General features: G+C 42.2%; 1 protein-coding gene across 2 annotated transcripts in view; it reads right to left on the reverse strand.

Annotated features, from left to right (window-relative positions):
* Positions 1 to 27309, reverse strand: part of DNAJC2 (DnaJ heat shock protein family (Hsp40) member C2) — a 38974-nt gene that overhangs the window by 1691 nt on the left and 9974 nt on the right. For both annotated transcript variants that reach the window (XM_075558508.1, XM_075558509.1), the window contains exons 3-15: positions 25718 to 25793; positions 20043 to 20141; positions 18981 to 19122; positions 16760 to 16840; positions 12921 to 12986; positions 12415 to 12506; positions 12220 to 12341; positions 11736 to 11885; positions 6224 to 6312; positions 6082 to 6151; positions 3031 to 3215; positions 2255 to 2355; positions 2053 to 2160 (exon numbers count right to left, since the gene is read on the reverse strand). In XM_075558508.1, coding sequence (XP_075414623.1) covers positions 2053 to 2160; positions 2255 to 2355; positions 3031 to 3215; positions 6082 to 6151; positions 6224 to 6312; positions 11736 to 11885; positions 12220 to 12341; positions 12415 to 12506; positions 12921 to 12986; positions 16760 to 16840; positions 18981 to 19122; positions 20043 to 20141; positions 25718 to 25793 — 1381 coding nt within the window. The remainder of the gene's footprint in view (positions 1 to 2052; positions 2161 to 2254; positions 2356 to 3030; positions 3216 to 6081; positions 6152 to 6223; positions 6313 to 11735; positions 11886 to 12219; positions 12342 to 12414; positions 12507 to 12920; positions 12987 to 16759; positions 16841 to 18980; positions 19123 to 20042; positions 20142 to 25717; positions 25794 to 27309) is intronic.

The following is a 27309-nucleotide window of genomic DNA, read 5'->3' on the forward strand; positions in this document are numbered from 1 at the left end:
GAAGCAAATAAGCCCACATGGAAGAAGCACACCGGCCAGTGCGATCATGAGGTGCCCAAGGGACCAGGTATAAGGCACCATGCCAAAAAAAAAAAAAAGATATAAGTGTGTGTATGCATGTGTATATATGTGTATATGTATATATGTATGTATATATATGTATATATAGATATATTAAATGAAGGGGGAAGTGCAGAGTGGAGACCCAAGGCCCAAGTGTCGACCAATGGAGATCCCCTCACAGAGGGGTTTAGGAGAGGAGATGGGTTAATTAGGGTGTGAGGTAGTATCGATGAAGAACACAGCTTTCCCCCGGATCCTGGATGCTTCCTCCCCCCAACTACCATGATCCGAATTCTACCTTGCAGGGCTGGATAGGACGGAGGCTGTACACTGGTGCATATGAGGGTTGGAGGTACAGGGAATCCAGAGTGGATGATGCCTTTGGGACCAAGGGTGTGGGGGACGATGCTGGGAGAGTGGGTTGGAAAGGGGGAACTGATTACAAGGATCCACATGTGACCTCTTCCCTGGGAGAGGGACAGCAGAGAAGGGGGGAAGGGAGACTCCGGATAGGACAAGATATGACAAAACAATGATGTATAAATTACCAAGGGCATATGAGGGAGGGGGGAATGGGGAGGGAGGGGGGAAAAAAAAGAGGACCTGATGCAAGGGGCTTAAGTGGAGAGCAAATGCCTTGAGAATGATTGGGGCAGGGAATGTATGGATGTGCTTTATACAATTGATGTATGTATATGTATGGATTGTGGTAAGAGTTGTATGAGTCCCTAATAAAATGTAAAAGAAGAAAAGAGAAAACAAAACAAAACAAAAAAAATGTTGAAAAGCAAGGATGTTACATTGAAGAGTAAGATATACCTGATTTAATTGCCTCATATGCATGTGAACGTTAGACACTAAGAAAAAATAATTTCACTGCAATAAAATGGAAAAAATCATAAAAAAAATGCAATAGCACCTAAAGCACAGGTTTCCAAATTTATTTTGTTTTCAGGAAAACAAAATAACAACTCCATATTCCCTGGCAATGAAAATGGTTCATACTAATATCCCCGGAAACAGGGTAGCCAGCGGGTTCTGCAGTTCCCTTTTGTCCCTGCCACCCCCAGGGGCAGCATTGCCCACGGAGGGAAACGCTGACCCAGAATATCAGTATTCTGAAATTTCATCCTCAAAGATTCCACTTAAGCCTAGAAACCAAAGATTTCTTAAACCCAGTTTAAGAAGCGTGACAGGTTAAAAACACGCACCTGACATATTCAAAATGGCACCTAAGAGGACCTGATTATGCATTGGGTTTCGATCTGTAAGGTAAGCACTGTGAAACCACCAGTTAGTATTCAAGATAAGGGCGAGACCGAGCAGCTTTCTATTCTACGCCCCTAAGAGCCTCAGCAATTCACCGGGAAGTTCTACCCAGTCAGTCATACAGGGTCATGGCAATGAGTGGGTTTTCTTAGTTATCTGGAATTAAAGAATTGAGAAGCTTACAAATTAGCTTTAAAATTCCAAGAAGCCCTTAAGTCACCTTTTAATTAGTCTGATGCCCACCTCAACACCACCGATCTTTTTTTGTGGGAAAAGCTGGGAATGTCCTGTTCCTCTTATCAGCTTTTTATACTACCACCTCCATACAAACCGTGTGCACCATTCCTGTGAGTAGCTGCTCCTAACAGGTGAAGGCCGCCTGCCCTCCCCAGGCTCTCCCCTCCCCCACGGGAAAGCGAACTGCTTGAGAAACCGCTCCGAGGGTCTGGTCTGCCCCCATCATGAAAACAAGTCTCCCTGAAGGCGCTTAGATCCAGCAACATGGTTAATAGTGTTACAAATGTTGGGTTTTTAAAAGGGTTTAGAATGGTGTGCTTATGTGTTGTACATCCCCAAATACCCTGCTTGCGTTTTGCACTGATTAGTAAAACCCAGCGAACAAAACATAGCCCGATAGCATGTGAAAAGAATGAGCTACAACATTTGATTGATGCGCGTTCGCTGCAGTCGATCCATGGCTGTGGAAAATGCTTTACGTACCTTCGAACCGTTCTGAAGGTGTTGCATCGTCTGCTTGGGGTACCACTCCGTGTTCCTTTTTAAATTTATCAAAAGCCTTTTTGTTTATGTCATCTTTTTGATGAGGATCTGACAAGTGGTTTAATACATTAAAGTCAATAAATTACACGTTTTAAAAAGTATTTAAGATAGCAAAGAAATTGATTTCTCTCAATTAACTCACCAAGTTTTTGGAGACTCTTTGCTTTGCCAATAACATCCTTGGCATTTCTCGTGACACCAGATGATGAATGTATGTTCATGTAATTGGCAATAACTTCCCATCTACAACAACCAATAGAATCGTTTAATGATGGCGACAGGGTAACAAACAATAAAAACCAGCACCCTTATTTTTTATGGCAGGAGGGAGTTAGTTGAGCTCAACTAGTTAGTTCAACTTGTCCTATAGGCCTGGCTCAACTAGTGGTGTAATTACTACTGCCTACAGTTTGTTTTTCATGTTTACACAATGGCATGTTATCTTGGAATAAAGTTTGTACAAAACCGTATAGATTGTGTGATAAAAGCATGCAATTTTCCATATTGCCATCTTGAGATAGTGAATCAAGAAAAACAGCAGTAGTTCCTCATGTACAGACAAAAGAAGGTTGGGTTGCGAAGATCTGAATTCTAAACACAAACCTGGTAGACTCAAAGTAAGCTCCAGTATGAATTGGGAAGCAACAATGGAGGAGTAGGTGGTTTCCTGTTACAGAACTACAGAACGTAAGTGGTGTGTGTGTGTGTGTGTGTATGAGAGAGAGAGAGAGAGAGAGAGAGATGGAGAAGACCAGCTGTTTCCATTTGGACCTTGCTTTTCAAACTTCCACTGCGACACTGAATATTGCATATCGGGTAGTTTCTGCTATTACCAATGCTGCTAGTGGGTGTTATTCTACATTACCTATAACCAGCTCGTGGGTGTGTTTATAAGCTGTTCAGTTAAAACCAGTGTACCTTGAATTTGTTCCAGCAGGGAAGAGGTTCACAGCTTTAATCAATAACTGCAGATCATCTTCGGGCCAATTTTTACCGCCATTCCCACCTCCGCCAGTTGACTTCTCAGCATTCTTAGATGCCTGTCGCATACGGGCCTCAGCTTCTTCTTTCTCTTTTCTAATTTGCTCATTTATATCTCCTATCTATACAAACATAGGTAAATTAGGGACTTAAAAGCATGTTGCTACTCCACACTCATTTTTCTGGCTAGGGCTCTCTGGTTCTCTACTTCTAAGGCTAGCCCGCTCTGACCCTACACTCATCCTAAACCAACTTCCCCACTGGCACGTGCTTTCACTCTGGCATCCAGGCCACATGGTGTCATGTGGCCACATTGAGGTACCATGACTCAACCCTGGCTGCCCTGTGCTGTACTTGTGTCATACAACATTAACTTGCTTTGATGCTATTTGTCAAGTCTTATGGTCACGCACTAGGCGGTTTCAAACCTCTAAGCTCTTAACTACTGTATATACTTGAGTATAAGCTGACCTGAGTATCAGCTGAGGCACCTAATTTTACCATAGAAACTGCATTCAAAATATGCTGGAAAACTCGGCTTATACACGAGTGTATACGGTACATTTGGCAATCTCATTGATGCTCCATAGAAAAGATATAGGCCTAGTGGTCTCTGTTTCATCTGGAAGCTTTCCCATTTACAGTGTTTTCAAACATGCCTGGTGTCTCCCACTAAAGATGACCTGGACCTCATTTCTTCTGTCAGCAGCTTATTGCCTTAGCTGGTCTTTGACTCCTGTCTCCCTTTCAGTCCTTGCTGCTGCTGCTCTTAGGGGCCAGAGTTGGGTGCAGCTCATACAGACCCGGCGTTCAACAGAATGAAACTGCTCCACACCGTTGCTGTTTGAGCCTCTGTTGCAGCCACGGTGTCAGTTCTTCTCTTTGAGCAATTTCCTCTTTTTCACGGACTCTCCACCAGGCAAGACGTCCTTTTCCAGGGACTGGCCTCCCCTAATAACCTTCTCCCAACTATGTGGGACGAACTCTTGCTGCCCTGACTTTTAAGGAGCATCTGGCTGTCCTTCCACGACAGTTTCTTGTTCTTCTACCAGCCTGTGGTACTTTGAATATTCTTTGCCAAAATCACAGTTCTTTGGTGTACTTTATGCATTACAGATTTTCACTTACAAATGAGGAAAAAGAAAATATAATGACTCAAGCAGGTGCATCTTACTCCTCAAAGTAACATAGCTCACACTTTAAAGAGGTCTTCTGCAGCAGATATGCCCAAATGCAATACATTTGATTTCTTGACTGCTAGTTCCATGGAGATTGACTATGAACCCACCAAGTAAAATGAAATTCTTGATAACATTGATTTCTCCTTCATTTACCATTATGTTACTTATTGGTACAGCTGGGAGGATTTCTGCTTTCTCTATGTTGAGGTGTAATCCATACTGAGAGGGCGGTAGTATCTGACCTTCATCAGTTCAGTGCTTCAAGTCTTCTTGCTTTCAGCAAACAAGGTCATTTCATCTGCCTATCCCACGCTGTTAACGAGTCTTCCTCCAGTGCTGACGCTACATTCTTCGTGCAGTGCATACAGTGCAGCGTCTCATTACCTGCTCAGCACACCGATCAAATAGCTATGGTGAACGATGCACCTCAGCACACTGTTCCCAATTAAACCACACGGTACGCCCGTGTTCTGTCTGAATGAGGTTTCACATGAGGACAATTAAGTATCCTGGAATTCCTACTCATTGCACTGTTACATATAATTTCTTATAATTGAAATGCCAATAATCTGCTTCAGCAAAATTTTACTTGTGTGTAATATTAATGATATTGCTCAATAATTCTGTATTCTCCTGGCTCACCTTTCTGTGTAATGGGCACAAATACGGGTCTTTTCTTGTCGGTTTGCCAGGTGGCTGTCTTCCCAATTTCTGGGCACAGATGAGTGAGTGCTCTCAGTGCTGCATCCACTTGCTGAAACCTGTCACATTCGGTTACTTCCTGGAGTCTTGTTTTTTGCTAATGCCTTCAGTGCAGCTCAGGCGTTGTCTTCCTTCAAGACCACTGGTTCCTGGTCATATGCTATGTCCTGGAAATGGCTGGATGCCAACTGATTATTTTTGGTTTTTAATCTTCAGAGCCAATCACCAAGTCTCAATAATTCTAACTTGAACATTTTTTTCTAGTTTCAATACTTTTTAAAAATAGTTTAGTACCTTAGAGTGAGATTTTTATAGTCACTTCCATTTATTTAATGCATCTTGCTTGCAAATGCCAGATTAGTAGTACACTGTTGATTGCTCTAGTACTCAAAGGTATGCAGTAACAGAAATCGATCATTTTGGTATGAAAAAACACCCATACTCTGCACTGGCGTTCGAGTTCCACCTCTGTTTTATATTTAATGCTGCTGGCTTGACCTCCTCGTTCCTTCGCTTGAACACGGTCTCTCCCCAAGGCGGTTCTAAACTCTTCACTGAGACGGCCCTGAGCACTCAATTCTGAGCTCGGCGATTCCCCACCTACCTGATTGCACGTACTATGCACTTTCCACCTTCTGCCTCTGAAACCTTTTCTCTGCGACGTAACTATTATTAATTCAGTTGTGGTAGCATTAACATTAGGCATGTCTTCTCCAAAAGTAACTAAGCACCCTAGACGTCTAGTAGGTATTAATTATTAGTAGCTGTTGAATGGACCTGTTTCCTCAGTAGAAAATAAGAAGTGTAGGACAGGAAGAATATAGGTCTCTTTTGGCTCTAAATGTCATTATTCTAGGGAAGAAAACTATCGACTGATAGGAGGTACTACAAATCAAATAGTATACACAGTACCAACCACTGACGTTAAATCCAAACGAATTTTACAACAGCATTTTCTATAAACAAAATCCAGTGAGAGGGGACACAAAAGTAACACTTTGTTCTTAGCAACTTGGACCTGAAGTGGGAAAGAGTGAAACAGAGGAGGTACTATAAGCCGGCTGCAGTGCCGAGTACAGGCAGAAGGTATGTATTCTCCTATTACCTGTTTTTCCAGAGTAGCCTTTCCTACTTCTTTTGTAGCTGATGTGAGCGTTTCATTCAAGCACTGCAAGCTAAAGAGAAAAGGGATGACATGTTACCCTAAGCATGGTGGAAGACATCCACAAGCTGTTCTATAGGTATACCTTGCAAGTTCAAGTCGATCACACAGTTTTTCCACTTCTTCCATCATTTTAACCCGCTCGGCCTCATTGTCAGAAAAGTGATTCCAGGTCTAGAAGCACAAACACGAACATTTTCATCTTGTATCCGGCAATAAGAATACATCCAACAACACAATTACCGTGCATGGACTTTTCATAGAAGCTCCTGAGGTGACCTTGCATGATGGCCTCCTGACCAGCTAGCTACACAGGCAGTACACCAGGGGCAGTGAGCAAACAGGAGAAAGTGGATGGCAGGTGGGCCTTTAGGTGTCATGTCAGAGTAAGTCCTCAGGGACTGAACAAGATGGAGAAATCATCACTGTTCAGATTTAAATGCTTTTGTTAGGCTGTCTGTCCTGTTAGTGTTTGAAGTACAAAATCTAGTGAAATAAAAAAATAGCACTCATGATGAAGAAAAAAGGAGAAATTAGCAGCAGTTCTGCTAATGCTCAGGATGGAACCCCTCAAGTCCCATGCTTCTTTACACAATCAGCGCCCTCCACTCTCCCTGCTTCCCGGATCCATGCACTTGGGTTCCAATCAATGTGTCTCTTATTGACTGTTGACCCTTCCTTAGGCTTCCAAAAGCACTACTGGTTTCTTCCAGCAACTAAAACAAACCCTTCACCATTGAGTCCATTCTGATTCTTAGAGGACAGAGAGCGTTTCCAAGGCTGTGAATCTGTAGAGGCGGACTGCCATGCCTTTTCCCACCAAGCAGCTGGTGGCTTAGAAATACTTTACCCCCTCGTTGGTTATTGTGTTGGCCAACAATAGCAAACACTTGACTACCGGACTCATTGAGGTAGGAGGCAAGGCAGCAGTGGCTACACCAGCCTCCTCTCTCTTTCTCTCGAGGAGGATCTCCAGGCTGCCTTCTGGAAGCCAGGCTGTGCTGCCATGGCCTCTGCTCCCTCTGACTCGTAGGGTGCCCCAGCCAGCTGCCAGGTTGTACTCGGACAGGGTCACTATGAGTTGGAGTTGATCCACTCCACAGCACCTACCAACAGCTTTCTCAAAACATTTGGCATTCTGACGCACACCATGTCAAAACAGCAGTGCGGGCATCCCTGCATCCGGATGCGTTCCTTGAATTTAGGGACTGAAAAGAAGTCTGCAGGGGCAAGAGCAGAGCCGTAAGGGGGATGAGACAATTTCTCAGCGCGATTCCTGTAGGACAGCCATTGTTACCCTTGGAGAATAAGCAGATGCCCTGGGGGGATGAAAAAGCCTCGATGTATTTTTTCCTGGCCCCTTCCTTTCTCACTAATCGAATTGTCCACTTTCTGAAAACTTAAAACCACTTTAAGTTAAAGTGAAAGTACATTATCCTGCTTTAAATATCATTCCCACAGATTCGTCCCTCAACAGCTCTGCTGCCTTAAAGTGAGCACAGGGTTGATTCCATCTCCCTGTAGAAGCAGACAATCTTTTGCTCTCTCTTCCCACCAGGACACTTCCAATGCAGGTATGAGGTTCCTCACCTGTGAGCTCAGGGACCTTGATGTAGGTACCTCCAAACTACTGAATATGCACATCTTAAGGTGACCTATAAATGTCCCAAGATAGTAAAGACTCTCCCTTTTCCCAGTTCCACGTGGTGCATCAAGAGGAGCTGTGGTGAGCAAGCTACCATAAAATGTGTCTGACTCCTGTATTTTATTCTATCTTCCCTATCCTCTGTGACTTTACATAAGCTAGGTACTATCGCTATGTAATTGTGCTTACTGGCCCTTTGGTTGGGGGACGCTGGTCTCCTCTGACACTATGTGTCCTCATACTAGAGACGAAGCACTAATATCTAGTCTCTTGAGTCATATGAAAGATGTTTTTCTATACACAGTAAAGCATTTACTTATTTCCTTTACCTTAACGACAGCGGTACATACAGTACACACACAACTCTGTGTCACTACCTAACCTGGAATTTCACAACATTTTTTTATAGTACTATTTAATAAGGACCAACACTGCTCTGACTTCACCAGTTTAAAACCTAAGGGGCTTCTCTTGGATTAAAACTGCATTTCAAAAATTCTGGGGATGTTTGGTTAATATTTTACAGTGAAGGCTGTATTTGAATGTAAATGACTAGTACTCATGCAAATGAAACATAAAAGAATTTAGAGCTCTGTAAAATCCACCGAAGTTCAACTTCTAAAAGAATGGATTTACTAGGATAAAAATTAATTTTATATCACAGGAAATAACTGGCTAAAACCAAGTTGTGGAATATGCTAAAAACAAGTGGTGTGATTTCTCCAATAAATTAATAACAAAGTGGTGATGGGGACCTACTATAAGATCAAAAACCAAAACCAAACTCACTGTCATTGAGTCAATTCTGACTCACATCAACCCTACAAGACAGAACAAAATTGCTCCTTTCAGTTTCTGAGACTTTAAATATTTATGGGAGAAGAAAGCCTCATCTTTCTGCCTTGGGAAGACTGGTGGATTTGAACCACTGACACTGGTTAGATACTCAATCCATAACCCCACTAAGACACCAGGGCTCCTCATCATGGAATAAGTAGATCTTAAGACACAAATGAAGTGGTTTCACAAAATGTGTGGAAAAATCCCCAATCTTTCAAATTCCAGTTTCCCCTGACCTCTTTAAGGTCCCCTAATATTCATGAGAGGTTGACAACTGAAGATTTCAATTTATTGGCTTTATTTGTATCCAAATCGGAATAAGTCAACTATAAAAAAAAAACAATTTTCAGAAATTTGAGTGATTGGGTCCTAGGATACTGAGCAGAAAATGTTTTAAGTTTTCTAATGGCACGATGGTTATGTTAATAATAATAATAAAGAATTGGACAACGAAAGGCATACGTAAGATTTTTAAATAAATTAACTTCCAAAAAGATATATTTTACCCTGAAAGAAAAGCAGAATGGACTGATGGATTAGAACATGTACTCTCGATGTAACAGAGACATGCATCTGCTTTGTGTCAGGATCCCTGATAGACTTGTGACTACTTGTATGTTCTTTTTCTCTCGTTTTTCTTTTGTGTGTTCATCTATACAAGATAGGCAGGATAGGCAATACTGAGGAGACAGTGCTGTACCAACAGGTCCTGGGGCCATGAGAGGGCAGAAGGCGGGGGGTGGGGTGGGGGGGTGGAGCCAATGACACGTACAGGGGAATAGAGTTCTGAAATTGATGGTGGGAGGATGTATGAGAGGAACTACTGAGAGGTGAATGATGGATAAACATAATGGAGAAGGAAAGAAAAAAGAAGAATCAAGAAAATAAATAGGTATATGTATGTATATTTGTTTACATATGTAGATAACTGCAAATTTAACAAGGAAGCAGATGGACTTTGGGTCTCTACTTAAATCTGACCTCAGTGCAAAAAATAAGTGGCATTGTATGACACTCATCTTCCTGACACGATTGCTGGAGACAAAATGGGTGCATAAATAAAGGTGGTGAAGAAAGCTGATGGTGCTTGGCTATTAAAAGATGTTGTGTCTAGGGTCTTAGAGACTTGTACTCAAATAATCGGCCATCTAGCAACAAAGCCCACATGAAAGAAGCACAGCAGCCTGTGTGATGAGGTATCGATGTGAAAAGGTATAAGAAGTTCAAAAACATGCAACCAAATCAATGTAGAAGAGTAGGGACGCACGCAGTGGAGGCCCAAAACGCACCCGTAAGATAACTGGACAGTGCTCTGAAGGGCCACCCAGAAGGGATGACAAATCCAGGGTGTGGAATAGCACTAATGAAACACATTACTATCCTCTAGTCCAGGGGTCCTCAAACTTTTTAAACGGGGGCCAGTTCACTGTCCCTCAGGCCTGCTGGAGGGCCGGACTACAGTTTAAAAAAAAAAAATCTATGAACAAATTCCTACGCACACTGCACGTATCTTATTTGAAGTGAAAAAACAAACGGGGCAAAAACACCTGGTGGGCAGATAAAGGTCCTCGGCGGGCTGCATGTGGCCCGCAGGCCGTAGTTTGAGGACGCCTGCTCTAGTTCTTTAATATTTCCTCCCCTCACTATTATGGTTTTTATTTTGTTTTACCTCATTAATTATGTTAGATTTGTGTATATTCATTTGTATAATTAAAATAATTCGATACATGAAAGCCAAGATAGACAAACCTTTCAGAAGCTGGAACAGGGGTAATGGTTCCCTGAAGGAAAGGGAAGTGAGGGGGCTAGGTGGGGGGGGCATACGAGGAGGAAGAAGAGGGGGGGAGGAGGAGGAGTAAGAGGAGGAGGAGGGGAATAGGGCACTGATAGCATTGATGACTGTATACCCCCACTCATGGGGAGCAAACAACAGAATTGTATGTAACTGGACATGACGGACGCTGTAAGATGTAGCAAAATAAATACATACGGGGTGGGGGATTCTAGCAGTGCTGATATCAAGAAGTTCAAGAAGAAAATGTTTTATAAGTGTGTGCATATGTAAATACATTAAGTCATAAAATAGAGGTACTGGACTATATACATATATTTATATGGCAATACACTGAGGTACTGGATGGACTTTGGCATCCATTCAACCCTTGCCTTAATGCAAGAACTTTGTACTAACAACCTGGCATTCCGTGACGGTCACCCTCCCGACATGATTGCTGAAGACAAAGCGGGTGCATAAGCAAATGTGGTGAAGAAAGCAGATGGTGCCCGACTATCAAAAGATATAGCGTCTGGTCTTAAAGGCTTGAAGATAAGCAAGTGGCCATCCAGCAGGAAAGCAACAAGCCCACAAAGAAGAAACACACCAGCCTGTGCGATCATGAGGTGTCGATGGAAAAAGGCATCAGAAGAACCAAAAACAAACAAGCAATCATATTTTTTAAAATGAGAGGGTCAGAGCAGGGACCTAAAACCCATCTGTAGACAATGGGACATCCCCCTTACAGAAGGGTCACAAGGAAGGGATGAGCTGGGTGCAGTACAGCATTGATGAAACACACAATATTCCTCTGAGTCCTTGAGGCTTCCTCACCCCCCACTATCATGACCTCAGTCCTGCCTTCCACTGAAGACTAGATCGGAGCATATACACAGGTATAGATAAGAGCTCAGGACACATGGAACAGAAATGGGAATAGGGGTGTCAGGAGCCTAGGGGGAAGGTGGAGAGTGGAGGGGAGGAGGGGAAATCGCTTGCAAGGATCAACACATAACCCACCCACCCACCACCACCAGGGGGTTGCACAACAGAAACCGTGGGGGAAGGGAGACAGCAGTCGGTGTAAGATATGTATGGATTGTTATAAGAGCGGTAGGAGTCCCCAATAAGAAGAAAATGTTTGAAACTGACTGTGGCAGCAATTGTATAATAATGCTTAATGTGACTGAACTATGGAATACTATAATAAACTATATATATTGAGGTCAAACATACAACTCTTTCACATGTGGAGTATAAGTTTGGAAATATTTAAAAGTTTAATCAGCATCTTTATATAATTGTTGCCTGATTTAGTTCAATCACAATCTTACCTACCTTGCATGAATTTCGAAGTTTTTGTCTTTCCCTCTTAATGGCTTTTTTCTGTATATCTTTCTCCTTCTTTGCTAATAATGCTTGTTGTCTAACTTCCTCTTCTTCTTTCTCCTTTGCTAACCGAGCAGCTTCTAATTCGGCTTGTCTTTGCTTTAAAATGAGGAATAAAATGAATTTAATAGGAAAACTTGGGACTTGGAAATTTTCACTAATTGTACTAAAAAACCTCAACTTTTTAGTTAATGAGAAAAAGGTGACAGACTTTCACTTACTGAAGGCTGAACTGGGGAAAACAGGTGGGACCCTTTCAGTAGAAAATGTATGTTTACTAATTATAAACATTCTGTTTTTCCTCAATACAAATGTGTTGGTAGAGCCTCCGATCACGGTATCACTTTGTCAAGCATCCCTAGTCTGTTCTGAGGTCACAGCTTTACACAGGTTCAGGAACGCTTCACGTCAGTGCCGTCCATAGACACCTCACCTTTTCTTTAGCTTCTTGCTCCTTCCGCTTTGCTTCTGCTTTCGCTTTCTTCTCTGCTTCTTTCTTGGCCTTTTCCTCTTCCTTGAACTTTTTTATCCTTGGGTCACAGCTATAGGCATTATCTGCCAGAAAAAAAGTCATTTGAATATTTATCCAATTTAAAAACTTAAACAAACAAAAAAAAAGCAAACTCACCAACCAGCGTCCTTATTCTGTTCATTTCTTCTTTTTTCCTCTGTGCTCTTGTTGCTCTATTCTGCTTTTCAATCCATCGTCTCTCATCACGACTATAAAATTTAAAACAGAAAACAAGCTACTGCTTAGTTGGTATGACCGGAAAACTATTTCTAAAACCATAAAAACAAATTTACTGCCATCTACTTAGTATTAATTTTCAGGGATTGTTTTGTCATTTCTGTCAAGAGGTTTTCCTTACACACACTCCTGGAAAATTGAAGTAAAACCTAGGTTAAGCAACGAGAATAATTTACTCTAAGAGCTTTATTGGCAGTTATGTTCTTCAACTGCTGACAAGACCCCATCTACCTTAACCTTATAAGAAAGAAATTTAAAACATCAAAAGTCCATTTTAAAAGACTAGACAAAAAAATAGATTCTCTCTGTTCAGTTCATCACATACAGTACCAAAGAACCAAGGAAATTATTAAACATTTTTCTTTATTGATGACAGGATTACATACCATTCTGCCTTTTCTTTTTCTTCTTCGTCCAAATAGGAAAATTCTCTCCAAGAATCAAAATTATACCTAATAAAAACAAAAAGGAAATCAAGCTAATTCAAATGAAAGAAAAACTGCCTTTCAAAATTAGTTCAGACACAAATGAATTTAAGAGTCAGTTTAACAAGATGGGCTTAATAAATCCTCTTCCCTCCCATCTTCTTGGGGTCTAGTGCAGGCAGACAGTATGGTTAATTATTTTTTAATATTTCAAAAATGAATTGTAAGTGCCATGAAATTTAAAAAAAACTCCTCACAGTTCAGCCAGCACATTAAGGCTGGATTGAATACCTGTTTATTTGACCAATATGGCAAGAGAATGTTAAAATTTCCAAATGGCCCTCAGCAGAAAAAGGTTTCCTACCTATTTCCACTTACCGTTGAGTTGATTCTGACCTCTGCAGGCCCCCAGGGGGAGGTCAGAGTAGACTAGGCCTGTACAATTTTCAACGCTAATTTATGAGAAGCTCATTGCCACAGCTCCTTCTGCAGCATCTGAGCTGTCTGCCACCACCAAGGGATCAAGATAACTCTTACACAAAGGTCATTCTGCCTCTGTAGATAAAAGCAACTACAACTGATGTAACCAAATTTTATCACTTTGTTCTATAGCAATTGCACATTTTCCTATTTTCTACACACCTAATGAAAAGACATCATATATAATACAAATTCACATTACCTTTATTAGAAATTAATGGATTAGTTATAGGCACTCATGTATACAAGTACTTTAAAAAAAATCATTTTATTGGGGGCTCATACAAGTCTTATCACAATCCATACATCCATCCAATGCATGTCAAGCACATTTGTACATTTGTTGCCCTCATCATTCCCAAAATATCTGCTTTCTACTTAAGCCCTTGGAATCAGCTCCTTTTTCCCTTTCCCTCCCCACTTCCTCAGGAACCCTTGATAATTTATAAATTATTATTTTGTCATATCTTATACTGTCTGATGTCTCCCATCACCCACTTCCCTGTTGTCTGTCCCCCAGGGAGGTTATATTTAGATCCATACACAAGTACTTATAATAGGAAAATTATTAGGAAGATTACACAAACACTTGTAATAAAATTATAGTATGCTTATTATCTAGAAAAGACTAAAAAATCATAAAAGTGTAAATATTGCACAAGGAATATGCAACATTGTGTAAAAACCTTTAATAAGTTCTAAATAATATGACTTTATTCAATAGAAGTTGTGGGAAACGCTTCACACAGCAACTAAACTGGGACTTAATAAAACAAGGACTCTCTGGGGGGAGTAGACAGCTAACATGCCAGGGTGCTAATCTCAAACAGTTAGTGTTTCCAGTCCACCTAGAGGTGCCTTGGACAAACGAACCCTGGACCAGACTTCAACCCAGTGCCCCAAGGTGTGACTGCAACTTCCAGCATGGAGTTGGGAACCAGTGGAGAGGTCTGGGGGGCTGGCCCCAGTACCCAATACTAAGTGGACGCCTGGCCCTCCCCACAGAATTTATTTCAAAGGACAGCATTGAATCTGCAGGTCTGGGAGAGGGACATAACAGATCAGAGCACATGGGAGCAGACGAAGGGGGAGTAAGAGAGTGGAACACATCCTATCCCACCAGACCTTGAGGACGATGACCCCAATTAGAGCAGCCAGTCCACAGAGAGGACCACATGGCCAGCTCCACCATGAGGCATGATGCCCCTCACTGATCCATGGCCCTGTGGGGGACAGCACGGGAGACAGTGTGGGAATTGCCCCTGACCTGATCCCGCCATACCTAGACAAAGCACTGGGGAGTGCAGCGGAACACCAAGGGAATGGAGTGGCAAGGTCCCCAGGGAATGCTGGAGGTGGACTTTGGGGCCAGGGCGTGGTGCCCTCACAGACTGGACTGGAAGACACTCCTAAAGGCTAACAAACGATCCCTGAACTAACTACAAGCTTTTCTTTCTTGTTGTGTTTTGTTCTTTGTCAGTGCTTTGCTATTGTTGTTTTGTTGTATACTGTTACTTGGTTTTGCTCTGTCTTGTTTTTGTGCATGTTAGTATCTCCGCAGGTCTGTCTAAATAAGACAGGCTGCATGAACATTCTGGAGGAGAACACAACAGGACCGACAGTCCCGGGGGACATGGGAGAAGGGAAGGTGGGGGGAAAGGGAGTGGTGTTAACAAACCCAGGGACAAGGGAACAACAAGTGATCCAAATTGGTGGTGAGGTAGGTGCGGCAGGCCTGGTAGGGCATGATCAAGGGTAATGTAATGAAGAGGTATAGCTGAAATCCTGGTAGGGACTGAGCACGATAGTGGGACAGGAGGAAAATCAAGGGAAATAGAGGAAAGAGCTGGGAGGCAAAGGGCATTTATAGAGGTCTAGATAAAGACATGTACATAAGTAAATATATTTATATATGAGGATGGGGAAATAGATCTATGTGCTTATATTTATAGGTTTAGTATTAAGGTAGGACAATGGGCCTCCACTCAAGTACTCCCTCGATGCAAGAATTGTTCTTCTATTAAATTGGCATTCTATGATACTCACCTTCCCTACACAACCACTGAAGACAAAGCGAGTGAATAAGCAAATGTGATGAAAAAAGCTGATGGTGCCGGCTATCAAAAGATATAACATCTGGGGTCTTAAAAGCTTGAAGGTAAACAAGCGGTCATCTAGCTGAGAAGCAACAAAGCCCACATGGAAGAAGCACACTAGCCTGTGTGATCGCGAGGTGCTGAAGGGATCAGTTATCAGGCATCAAAGAACAAAAAATCCTATCATTGGGTGCACACCTCCATGATAGGATAGCTGAGGACAAATGGGTACATAAGCAAATGTGGCGAAGAAAGCTGATGGTGCCTGGCTATGAAAAGATATAGCGTCTGGGGTCTTAAAGGCTTGAAGGTAAACAAGCTGCTATTTAGCTCAAAAGCAACAAAGCCCACATGGAAGAAGCACACCAGCCTGTGTGACCATGAGGTGTTGAAGGGATCGGGTATAAGGCATCATCAGAACAAAAAAAAAAATCTTACCATAGTGAATGAGGGGGGCAGTGCAGAGTGGAGACCCAAAGCCCATTTGTCTGCCACTGGAGATCCCCTTGCAGAGGGGTCTAGGGGAGGAGACGAGCCTGTTAAGGTGCGATGTAGCACCGATGAAAAGTACAACTTTCTCTAGTTCCTAAATGCTTCTCCCCCCCCCCCCACCCCATCATGATTCGATTTCTACCTTGCAAGTCTGGCTAGACCAAAGGATGCACAGTGGTACAGATAGGAACTGGAAACACAGGGAATCCAGGAAGGATGATACCTTCAGGACCAGGGGTGTGAGTGGCGATGCTGGGAGGGTAAAGGAGAGTGGGTTGGAAAGAGGGAACCGATTACTAGGATCTACATATGACCTCCTCCCTGAGGAACAGACAACAGAAAAGTGGGTGAAGGGAGACGTCCGACAGGGCAAGATATGACAAAATAATAATTTATAAATTATCAAGGGTTCATGAGGGAGGGGGAACAGGGAGGGAGGGGGAAAAATGAGGAGCTGATGCCAGGGGCTTAAGTGGAGAACAAATGTTCCTAGAATGATGAGGGCAAAGAATGTACAGATGTGCTTTATACAATTGATGTATGTATATGTATGGATTGTGATAAGAGTTGTATGAGCCCCTAATAAAACGATTTAAACAAAAAAGAAAGAAAACGAACCCTGGAAAACCCTATGGAGCCCCTGAGTTGAAAATGACTCCCCGACAACTGGTACTGAATCAAGGGCTCATTAAATATTTGTCCTTAAAGCATCACAGACCTAAGTATACTCACCAGAAGGAGTAAAATGCATCTACAGCTTCAAATGATGAATTTATATCACCAAGTTTGGGAACAGTTTTTTTATTTGACCATCTAAAATTTTAAGAGAGATAAAAGTTTGATTTGAAAATTTTATATAAAAGTTTGAGTCAGAATAATTTGTACACACACACACACACACACACACACACACACACACAAACACACACACACACAAATGCTTTTCAGTCATCACGCAGACTGTGGCTCTGGGAGGCCAGCAGTGGGCCCGGACACTGCGGTGAAGGAGAGCCTTGAATGGGAAGGGAGGAGCAGTCCTGAACATCAGGTCACCTTCAGGGTTAGAAAAGTGTGGTGTGGCCGTTGCAGGCTAGAAGGCGCTAGGCCCCTCCTAGCTCACCCACTGCTGGCCTGACCAGGCGGCAAGGGGCCGACTGCAGGTCTAGCCTTTTTACGAGGCTGAGCATGAAAAGGAGGCAACGGCTGCGTCCTCCCTCATCACTGCTGCCATCGAGCCGCAGTCTGACTTCACTCAGCAGTTGACTTCTCACCCTTGAAGACAATTCTGAGGCCCCTATTTCCATGCCTATGAAATTACTCCTCAGAAGTATGTAATACACTTTTACCACCTTCAATACTGCTATAAAATAAATGTGAGGTGAAAAGATGAAGGGAATAGTTGCACTTCTGGTGAAAATGATCAGCTGGGAGGTGGGTGGGGAAAAAGGAGTTAATAATAATGAGAAGCAAAAAGAAGAAAATGCTCTGCAGTGGACTGTGGTGATGATCGCACAATGCTTCTTAATATTTTCAACTCACTCAATTGGATGGCCTATGAATCATGAATTAAAAAAAAAATCACCCCAAGGCCTACTTAAAACCAAACAATGGTTTCACTTACTAGTAAATGTCTGCCTTGAGTTTTGTGTTCTTTCAAAATTTATCAATATGCTGACCGCAGGGGTTGGCAGTTCAAATCCACCAGCCGGTCGGTGGGTGAAAGCTGAGGCTATCTGCTTCTATATGGTTACCACAAGTCAGCATAAACTTGATGGCAGTGGAGATATGGGATAAAATTGACAACAAAAGCAACTTGAAAGACTATATAGGAAGCTGGGGGACAGTGAGTTTATGTTAGTGGGGAAGGGTGAACTCAAAAAGGAGAGGAGCAATGGTTATATAACTGAAGAAGGTAATCAATGGCAATGGACTGTACATGTAGAAACTGCTGAATTGGTATGTGTTCTGCTGTGTGGTCTCAGCAAAAAGAAATTACATTTCAACAACAATAAAAACACTATATCCACTACAAATCAACTAAATCAGAGGCTCTGGGAGTGAGACCCACGCACCAGGAGCTGTCAACTCTCCAGGTGATCTCAATGTACTGCCAAGATGTGCAATTCAAACAAACAACAAACAAACAAACAAAACTCTTCCTGGGCAGATGGGACCAAACGGTATGCTAATACTAATATGCACTATTTAAAAATTTAATTTGAATGAAGTAAATGGTACAGGTTCTAGTCTCAGCTAGAAATCCATTTCTTTTGCCAAAGCCATAGTATAAAAATCAGAAACTCAATGAATAAAATTTTTCTTCATTGCTAATCAAGCAAATGCAGTTGCAGGTGCTCATTATTCAAGAGGAAGCACAAAGGTGGGAAACTACTGTCCCCTAAATATCACTCTTCTCCCACTACACCAGGGGTCCTCAAACTTTTTAAACAGGGGCCAGTTCACTGTCTCTCAGACCCGTTGGAGGGCCAGACTACATTTAAAAAAAAATCTATGAACAAATTCCTATGCACACTGCACATATCTTATTTTGAAGTGAAAAAACAAACGGGGCAAAAACACCTTGTGGGCCAGATAAAGGTCCTCAGTGGGCCGTACATGGCCCGCGGGCTGTAGTTGGAGGATCCTGCACTACACAAAGCCTGCTACTGCTTTCTTATCCAAAAGAAATAAAACAGCAGAAAAATGTCCCATGAATTCTAAGGGAAATTCACTACAGAAAGGCAGAACTCCTGTTTAGAGGGTAAAATAAATGAGAACTGAACTCACCAGAGGGGCTCAATATTTTAAAAAGATGAGGAAGACACTATGGAAATATTCTCATGGAAAAAATACAGACACAAACCCCTCAGAGCAGAAGAAAAGAGCAGAACGTGTTAGAGCACAAGAAGGAAGCCGGCAGAGGTAAAGACCGAAAGGCAGTGCCTTAACCCACCTGGAATTCCTCTCAAACACGGGGGAAAACACTTCGAAGAAATTGTCTTTTGCTTCACTTTTGGAAGGAACTGAATTATCAAAAGTAGGATCTACACTGTTAAATGCTCGTCTTTTCACTGGATCAGACAACATCTCATAAGCTGAGGGGAAAAAATGACAAAGTCACATCACCATGACTCTGTACATTTTTTTTTACTGTGAGAAAACATTTTCCCCCTTTAAAAAAGTTATACTTTTCATAGTTAGAAATGCGTGTTTCGGGTGGGGTAGGCTTCATTCAGGCAGTGGCAGCTCTAGTCCTACTAGCTGTACTGACCAGCCGATATAACAACTAAGTAAAGTACCCATGGTGCACAAATCAAAGTACTCACCCTGCAAGAAAATAGATCACTCTGAGGAAAAAGGAGGAGCCAGGAAATTGTTAAGATTCCCAAGGTTAGAAAGAAGCAAAGGCTCTTAGGCTTTTGAGTGCTGTTTAAAAGTAGGCCAATTAAAGAAATGTGTATCTAATTAGACAAAAAAAGTTGGTATCCAAATATAAAATCGTACAGGGGACCGTTTAGAAATGATGCTTCCCTGTATTAGTTCGCTTAACAAAGCTACAGGCTAAGTAAATAACAGGAAGTAGCCGTGACTCTGCACCGTGACACAGACCACCTCTTGATTTAAATGAGTAGAGCATCTGGGGACCGCGTAGGCCCACAAAGCGCTTGGAATGGGAAATGTTAGACGGGATCAGTTTCCTATCACTCAGCACCAGGCTCTCTGATGAAGTCCCCTAAGCACCCCCAAAGGAGCTCGTTCCTTAACCTCCGTGCGGACTCGGACTTGGACGGTCTGGGAGGGAGCCTGCGGTCCTGCCTTTCTGACAAGCTGCCAGGGCTTGCTGCTGCTGCTGCTGCAGATGTGCCTTTGAGTAGTACGGTTCTAGAGGGGGCTAGAAACCAACCACCTGATGTCACTAAAAGCTGTTAAGTGTTTCAGCAGAGTTCAATGAAACCTATCCTACACAGAAAACCCAATCCATACTGGGAATTCCTTACTGGAAAATCCCCCTTACCTTTAGTTATGCAAGTGAAGTAGTCATTATCTCCCTCCTTGATGGGTTCACCGGCTGCTTTCCGTTTGTCTGGGTGATGCTTCAAAACCATCGCTTTATCTACAATGTAAGTCAGATTCAGATAACTTGTCATTTTCGGCATCAAAAAACTAAAACTCAAAATGAGCTAAACAGAGACCATTTCCAACATTGGTATTTAAAAAAAAGTCTCCTGTGACAAAACATTTACTTCTTACCGGTGGAAGTCCCAGAGAGGGTGAAAGGACCATTTTAAGTTGGGCCCCAAGCGCTGGGAACCTCCCTGCCCCAGTTCTCCCTCATTCACTGGCCCACACGTCCCTAAAAGCCGAGCAACAGCGGGAGACGACTTCCCTCTTGGATTGTACAGGCAGCCCACCAGTGCTGCCCACGTAGACGACTAGGGCCTGAAGTACTTTTATCAGCGTAGCGCATGCTGTTTGTTGATGAGGCATGGGAATTATCTGTGCACCTTCACCATCTACTTAGCAAATCATGCAGATCAGAGAGTATTATCTAGCTAAGTAAGGTGACCAGACATCCCACTTTTGGCGGGACAGACCCGATTTTTGGAAAGAATCCACGGCAAGCTAGAGTATAAGGTTTTCGGCGGCCATGTGGCTATTTCGCCAGGATATGAGTTTTGTCAGTGGTGTCCTGGCTGGTGAGCCGCTTTACCAGTGTTAACATCTGGTCACCTTAAGCTAAGCCATGAGTGGCACAGTGGGTTAAGCACTGGGCTGTCAACCAAAAGCTTAGTGACTTGAACCCACTAGCTGCTGGGAGGAACAAAGATGAGGCTCCTTGTTCCCATAAAGATTTACAGCCTTGAAAATATTACAGAGCCGCTCTACGCTATCCTATGGGGTTGCTACCTGTCAGAATCAAATGGTGGCAACGGGAAGCTCCAAACAAATGAAGGAAAACCTACTGTTTGTGGGAACTATTCTTTTAACACTCTATTGAATTTGATTTGTGATTCTTTTAATCAGATAGGCCTAAAAAAGTGTATTTTAAGGGGTAATTCTGATAATTTCAGAAAGATCAATTTCCAAACATTTGTATATAAACATTGCTCTCAAAGAAATCTATGGTTTTTTTCATCTGTCGTCCTTTGCTCAGTGGTTCTCAAACTTCTTAATGTTGCGACCCTTTAATACAGTTCCTCATGTTGTGGTGACCCCCCAACCATAAAATTACTTTCGTTGCTACTTCATAACTGTCATTTTGCTACTATTATGAATCGGGCGACCCTTGTGAAAGGGTCGTTCCACCCCCAAAGAGGCCGAGACCCACAGGCTTAGTTCATGATTTGCTTTTTCCTTTGATAAAATAAATTTGGGGATATTACTGCCTCCATTTCCCCCTCCCTCTTCTTTAGTGCTATTCTTTTAAAAGTTATTTTTTTTCTTCCTTAAAAAAAAAAAGAAAAAGGTAATAGTTTGAGGCAGTGAACTTACTGCAGGTACAGACAGCCCTGGCTGCCAACTCTAAGGCTCCAACATAGCAAATCTATCAATATATTTTGTCCCTTCTAAGCCTAAAGATGTATATTTAATTTCCCAAGCAGTTCTTTTAGTTAGTTTGTTTAAATGTATTTATTTTTTAAAACTGAGATGTAATGAAAATTTTTAGGTTTTATGCACAATGGGACTGACAACTGTACAAACTCATATAGCTACAAACCAGATACAGCACTGCCATCATCAAGACACAACGTCCTTGACCTTGACCTGGTATCACACCCCTATCACCTGAACAACCTTGCTGACTTCTGTAGCCAAAGACTAGATGTGGAAGCATATTGTCTGTCTGGTTTCTTCTACTCCACCATAATAAGACTCATTCACATTCTTGTGTATACCAGTAATTCTTCCAGTTTCTTACTGCTGAGCAGTATTCCATTGTGCCAACAGATCCCAGCCTGCTGTTCTCTTCTGTTACTGAACATTTGGGTGGTTTCCAGTTTTTGAATAAGGTTATTATGAACATTCCTGCACACATCTTTTTATGTACACACTAAGCCGAGTCATTCCAACAGACACTCTACAGGACCAGAAACTGTGACAAATACATTTTTTGTGAGGGTGGGAGGTGTTTCAGGTCAGAGATTTTTCTTATAAATACAAGTGAGCCCTAACACTCAAGAGGCATAGAATTCCTGTGAGCACCAGATGACTAGGTTTAGAGCTGTGTGGCCAGGAACAAGCATCAAATGGTACCCAGTGGTTTGGAGGCACGCTGGGTCCGCCACTAGTGGGCACCATCACCGTGACCCGGTGTCAATTACCAGCAGAACGCGTTGTCTTCAGCCCGTCTTCACTCACAATGGTCTCCTTGGAATTTCAAGCATATCTTGATTAGTAAAACCTAATTTACCCCAAAATATGAATCTCCTTAGAAATCAGGAAGGTTTTTTCTTTGTAATTTTTGTCTCTGTGAGATTTATTCTGACTTGTTGAGAGAAATCTAGCATCTCATCTGTTTTTTCTTCGAAACCTTGGGAACATTCCTTAGGGTTTTGCTTTTTCATTATAAATCTTGGGAGAAAGATGAGGCTGTCTGCTCCTAGGAAACCTGATATACATCATTATGAGTCGGTATCGACTCAGTGGCAGTGGGTTTGAGTTTAATTAAAGTCAGCCTTTGTAATTTTAACTAGTGTTCTCATGTTTTTCGTTTCTAGGCAATCTGTACTTACTTCTCCCCAGACAGCTTTCTGCAATGCCTACTCCACCCCCAGTGCAGTGCCTTCGTTTCTCCTGACAACAGTTCACAAGTTTTCTTTGAGCCTTATGATAAATTAAGTCTGAGTGAGAAGATGTCATCAATTTCTGGTACAGTTTCCTCTTAGGCTGCACTCCTTTTTTCCACGTTGATTTTTCTTCCTTTAATCCCTTATGCATATTATAGGATTTTGAAAGGGCCTATGCTTGTCAACGATGGACATGTAATCCCATTAGAGAAAAAAGGGTCAGAGCTCACAGAACACGCAGTGTGAAAAAGAAACCAGCGTAACTTGGGGCCAGCTGTTACATATTTATGGACATCCCAGACTGTCTTCCTTCTGAGTCTAAATAAAGGAGCCCTGCTGGCGACGTGGGCGAAGTGCTGGGCTGCAGGGCTGCTGGCTCATCCCCCGGCTGCTCCACAGGAGACAGATCCGGCAGCATGCGCTCGCAGACCTAGTCTTGGGTCCCTAAGGAGCAGTTCTACTCTGTCCTACATAGACATATGAGTCCGAGTTGACTCAATGGCAGTAAGTTTGGTTGGGGTTGGGCGTGGCCTCCAAACAGACAGATAACTGACATTTTTTAGGGGGTTTTAGCAAAAGGATTTTAAAAAAAGGATTTAAAATATGACATATCTCATTTTGAACTATTAGACATACTTTAGCAAAATTATTATAATATACAAAATTCAATTTACCAAAGTCTTTTACTTTCATGCAAAGAGGACTAAATCCATACATATAATTTGCATGTATGGCAGTTTTTACTTCAAAAATGAAATTATATTAGCAATCAGATACCACTTTTCGTATCCAAATTCTTTATCTTAACCCATAACCCAAGTTCTCTACTAATTTATTCTCTTCAGGTAAAGCAGGCAAGGAAAAAAATTACTGTATTCAGTCTTAACTGATCTCCTACTTTTCATTATAGAAATTCAAAATATATCAAACTAAATTGTGTACATTTATAACAGGATGCAAGAACTAGAAGGAACTCCAATGTGGTGAAGACACACATACTATTTAGGTTATACTTTGCTAGCTCCAGCAAACCTAGTGAAAACCTGGTTTCTTCGTATTTTCAGATTGGACTAGACTTTCACAGAGCAGTGAAAGAGCACTTGTCTTCTTTCTTGAGACAGATAAAAGAAACTGATAGCCAATTCAACAAAAGTAGCACAGGCTGAGTTCAAGTGTTCCTTGGTGTAGGTAATGTCTGCAATGGAATCGCAAAACTCTGGGCCACAAAACCAACACTCTTGGCAGCAGCAACAACAACAAAGACCCTGCTCCTGAATCAATCCTAACGGCACAGGACAGAGCAGAACCATCCTGTGGCATTTCTCAGACTGCAACCTTCACTGGGGCAGAATGCCAGGTCTGCTCTCCAGAGGAGCAAACCACCAACAGTTGGGTTACAACTCAATGCTCAACCCATAGCACAACCAAGATTCCTTTCTCTTGACCAGGGGTCCTCAAACTTTTTAAACAGGGGGCCAGTTCACTGTCCCTTAGACCCACTGGAGGGCCAGACTATAGTTAAAAAAAAAAACAAAACTATGAACAAATTCCTATGCACACTGCACATATCTTATTTTGCAGTAAAAAAACAAACAGGCAAAAACACCCATTAGGCCGGATAAATGTCCTCAGTGGGCCGCATGTGGCCCGTGAGCCGTAGTTCGAGGATGCCTGCTCTTGACTATAAAATATTCACAACTTATTATCTATAATGCCCCCCTGCAAAATAAAGAATTGATTTAACATAATCAAATAAATGTTTCTTTATAATTTATTGTAATTTTTTCAATTGAGGAGAAAGTGAATTTCTTCACCTTAGACACTATTTTCGTAGTGTGGAGAAACTTCTGATTCTTTCACAAATGTGTGCTTATCAACACATATGGTACTTGTGTGGCAGTATGTCTCATGACATGATTTTGCAAATATTTTTCCATAACAAATGAATGTTCCTGATATATATTTTATAGACTATTCATATGGATTAGCAAATGCTTTGGGTAAAACTATGTCTTTTAAGAAATCTAATCACAAATCTAAAATAATCTGCTAAATTCCTTCTTGTTAGAAAATGTCTCATGTTTTTTCCAAAATGTAAATACTAAAGAAAACTTTAAGTTCATCTATATGCTTAGTCTAGTCTAGTGTTTCTCAACACAGAATTCCACTCAGCCTTTTTCTTCCTCCAAATGGTTTCCTTTCTTGACTTCCTATTCCATCCTATATGGCTCGTCTTGTCCCCTCCAACCTATTCATTCTCTAGAGCAGCGGACAGAACATTCTCTTCAGACAAAACACAGAAAAGAAATCTCCTTCACCTCACTCATGAACATTTGCCAGTAGGTAAACGGAATACACGTGCAAGGAATTACGACCACTGTAAGCATCGTGAAGGAAAATGACAACAAAGCATCAGACAACCCTTTCTGGAACAGGGGTGAGAAGGTGGCGTCCACAAAGGTGTAACCTAAACCGCAAAAGAACACTGAACCTAAGCAAGGATACAGCGTCCTCTGAGTCCTAATGCTTGCTCAGACTTTTGAAGAGAGCCAGAATCTTACTACGTTACTTTTTAAGACTGCCATTGAGGAAATATTCTCTCTCTCTCTCTCTCTCTCTCTCTCTCTCTCTCTCTCTCTCTCACACACACACACACACACACACACACACACACACACACACACACACACACTTTCTTATCCCTAAGGAGAAAGTTCACACATGAGCTTGAAATGCATTTTCCCCTCTAGTTTTGAAGGCAAAGACTGTGGTTATACATTGCTTTGACAATACAACATGCTCCAACATCTAGAGTTATGGTTATAGACTATGATTTACATATCATATTCAAAAAGCATTTCATGTCAGATATATGATTATTCCAAAATAACCAAGTACTTACGAGCTGCTTTGATCTGTCTCTGTGTAGCTTTGTATCTTACGTGGCCAAGTCCGAGAACTGCATAATGATCCTGGTTCTAATAAAGATAAAGTGGAGTCAGATTTGAAATAGAGCAGTATTTCCTTGTGTTTTGTATCCTCAACAGTGTTTCACAAAGCAACAATTCCACAGTAGCAATCTTCTGAGGATTTGTAGAAATGGGTTCTGTGGTCCACCAGCTTGAGATGTGTTGACTGCTATATGACTATCAACGACTCACAAGTGTTATCAGCTTACAGGCTCTGAGAAGTCCTATAATGAAAGCCAATCATTCCAGCAAAGAGGAAATCTGCAAAGCCCCCATTTTCTAAACTAATTTGAGCATACAAGTTTTCTTTTTTAAATGCCTAGTAAGGTCACTGTGGGTTGGAACTGACTTGATGTCAGTGAGCTTGGTTTGGAGAATGTCCTATGGCTGTCCGTAACAGCCAGAAGATGCGCAACCAGGAGGAGCTTTACAAAAGCCCCAGTAGGGTGGGCCCGTGCGCACTGCCCAGAGGGGGTACTCACAGACACAGGCGGTACCCAAGGTCGGCTTAGTGGAAATGGTGAAATGTCTCTGGATAGGAAGTAGCTAGGGTAACATCCTATTGGATTTAGATGTTGAGATTCCTTAAAGAATACATTTACATAGAATTTGGGGGAATAATTTCAGCCACTGATTGGGAACCATCAAGTTGGAAGAAATGGGGAAGACAAATTACACTTTAAATGTCAGGATTGCAAACTTGATACGAGCCCCTTCATTCTGCCTAGCAATCACACTTAGTTGTGATCAGTTACTTCTGCCCTCTCTAAGGTACTATTCCAGTGCCTTGGTGATGCTGCGGGTTAGGCACTGGCCCGTAACCGAAGGCTGGCGGCCCAGCACCCGGGAGAAAGGTGAGGTTGCTGCTTCTGTAAGACTCAGTCTAAGAAACCCTGCACAGTGCCACAGCTGACGTCTGCTCACCTAACTCCACGCACAGTTGAGAAAGTGCCTTTCTCCTAAGGCAACTTAAATGTTTATTTGGGTTCTGAATTCCATCCTCTCTAGGCTTCTGAAAATTAGCATCTTTTAAATATATCTCCTCAATTTAAACTTGATTTTCATCAGTATGTGTACTTCTGCTTTACATATTCTCCCTTGTCCAGTTATTGCTCCCTTTCTCTGCTCCCCACCCAGGTCAGGCGTCTTGCAGAAGCGATTCACTATCTGAGCCCCTCTCCTCACTTTCAATTCACCCCGTCCCGTTCAGGGTCTGCCAACCCCACTCAGATGCTGTGCAATAGCTCTCTCCACTACCAATTTCCAGGCGCCAAATCCAAGGTCCCTATGCCATCTCGGGACTTCGACTCTCCGATGTGGCAACAGTCTCTTCCCTTGGTGTCTGGCTAAGTCTGTTCGCCTTGTTCTCCTGCCATCACGCAGCAGCTCTTTCCAGCCACCTCTACCGGAGTCGTGATGACTTGTGTAGCTCAATCCTCAAGGGTTTTTTCCCCTTTATATCCTTTAAAAAGTCGCTATACTGGTATGGTCCAACATTGCAAGTGTCTTGGTACAGGCAAGCAAA

Source organism: Tenrec ecaudatus, chromosome 9 (genome assembly GCF_050624435.1).
Source record: "Tenrec ecaudatus isolate mTenEca1 chromosome 9, mTenEca1.hap1, whole genome shotgun sequence".
Lineage (NCBI taxonomy): Eukaryota > Metazoa > Chordata > Mammalia > Afrosoricida > Tenrecidae > Tenrec > Tenrec ecaudatus.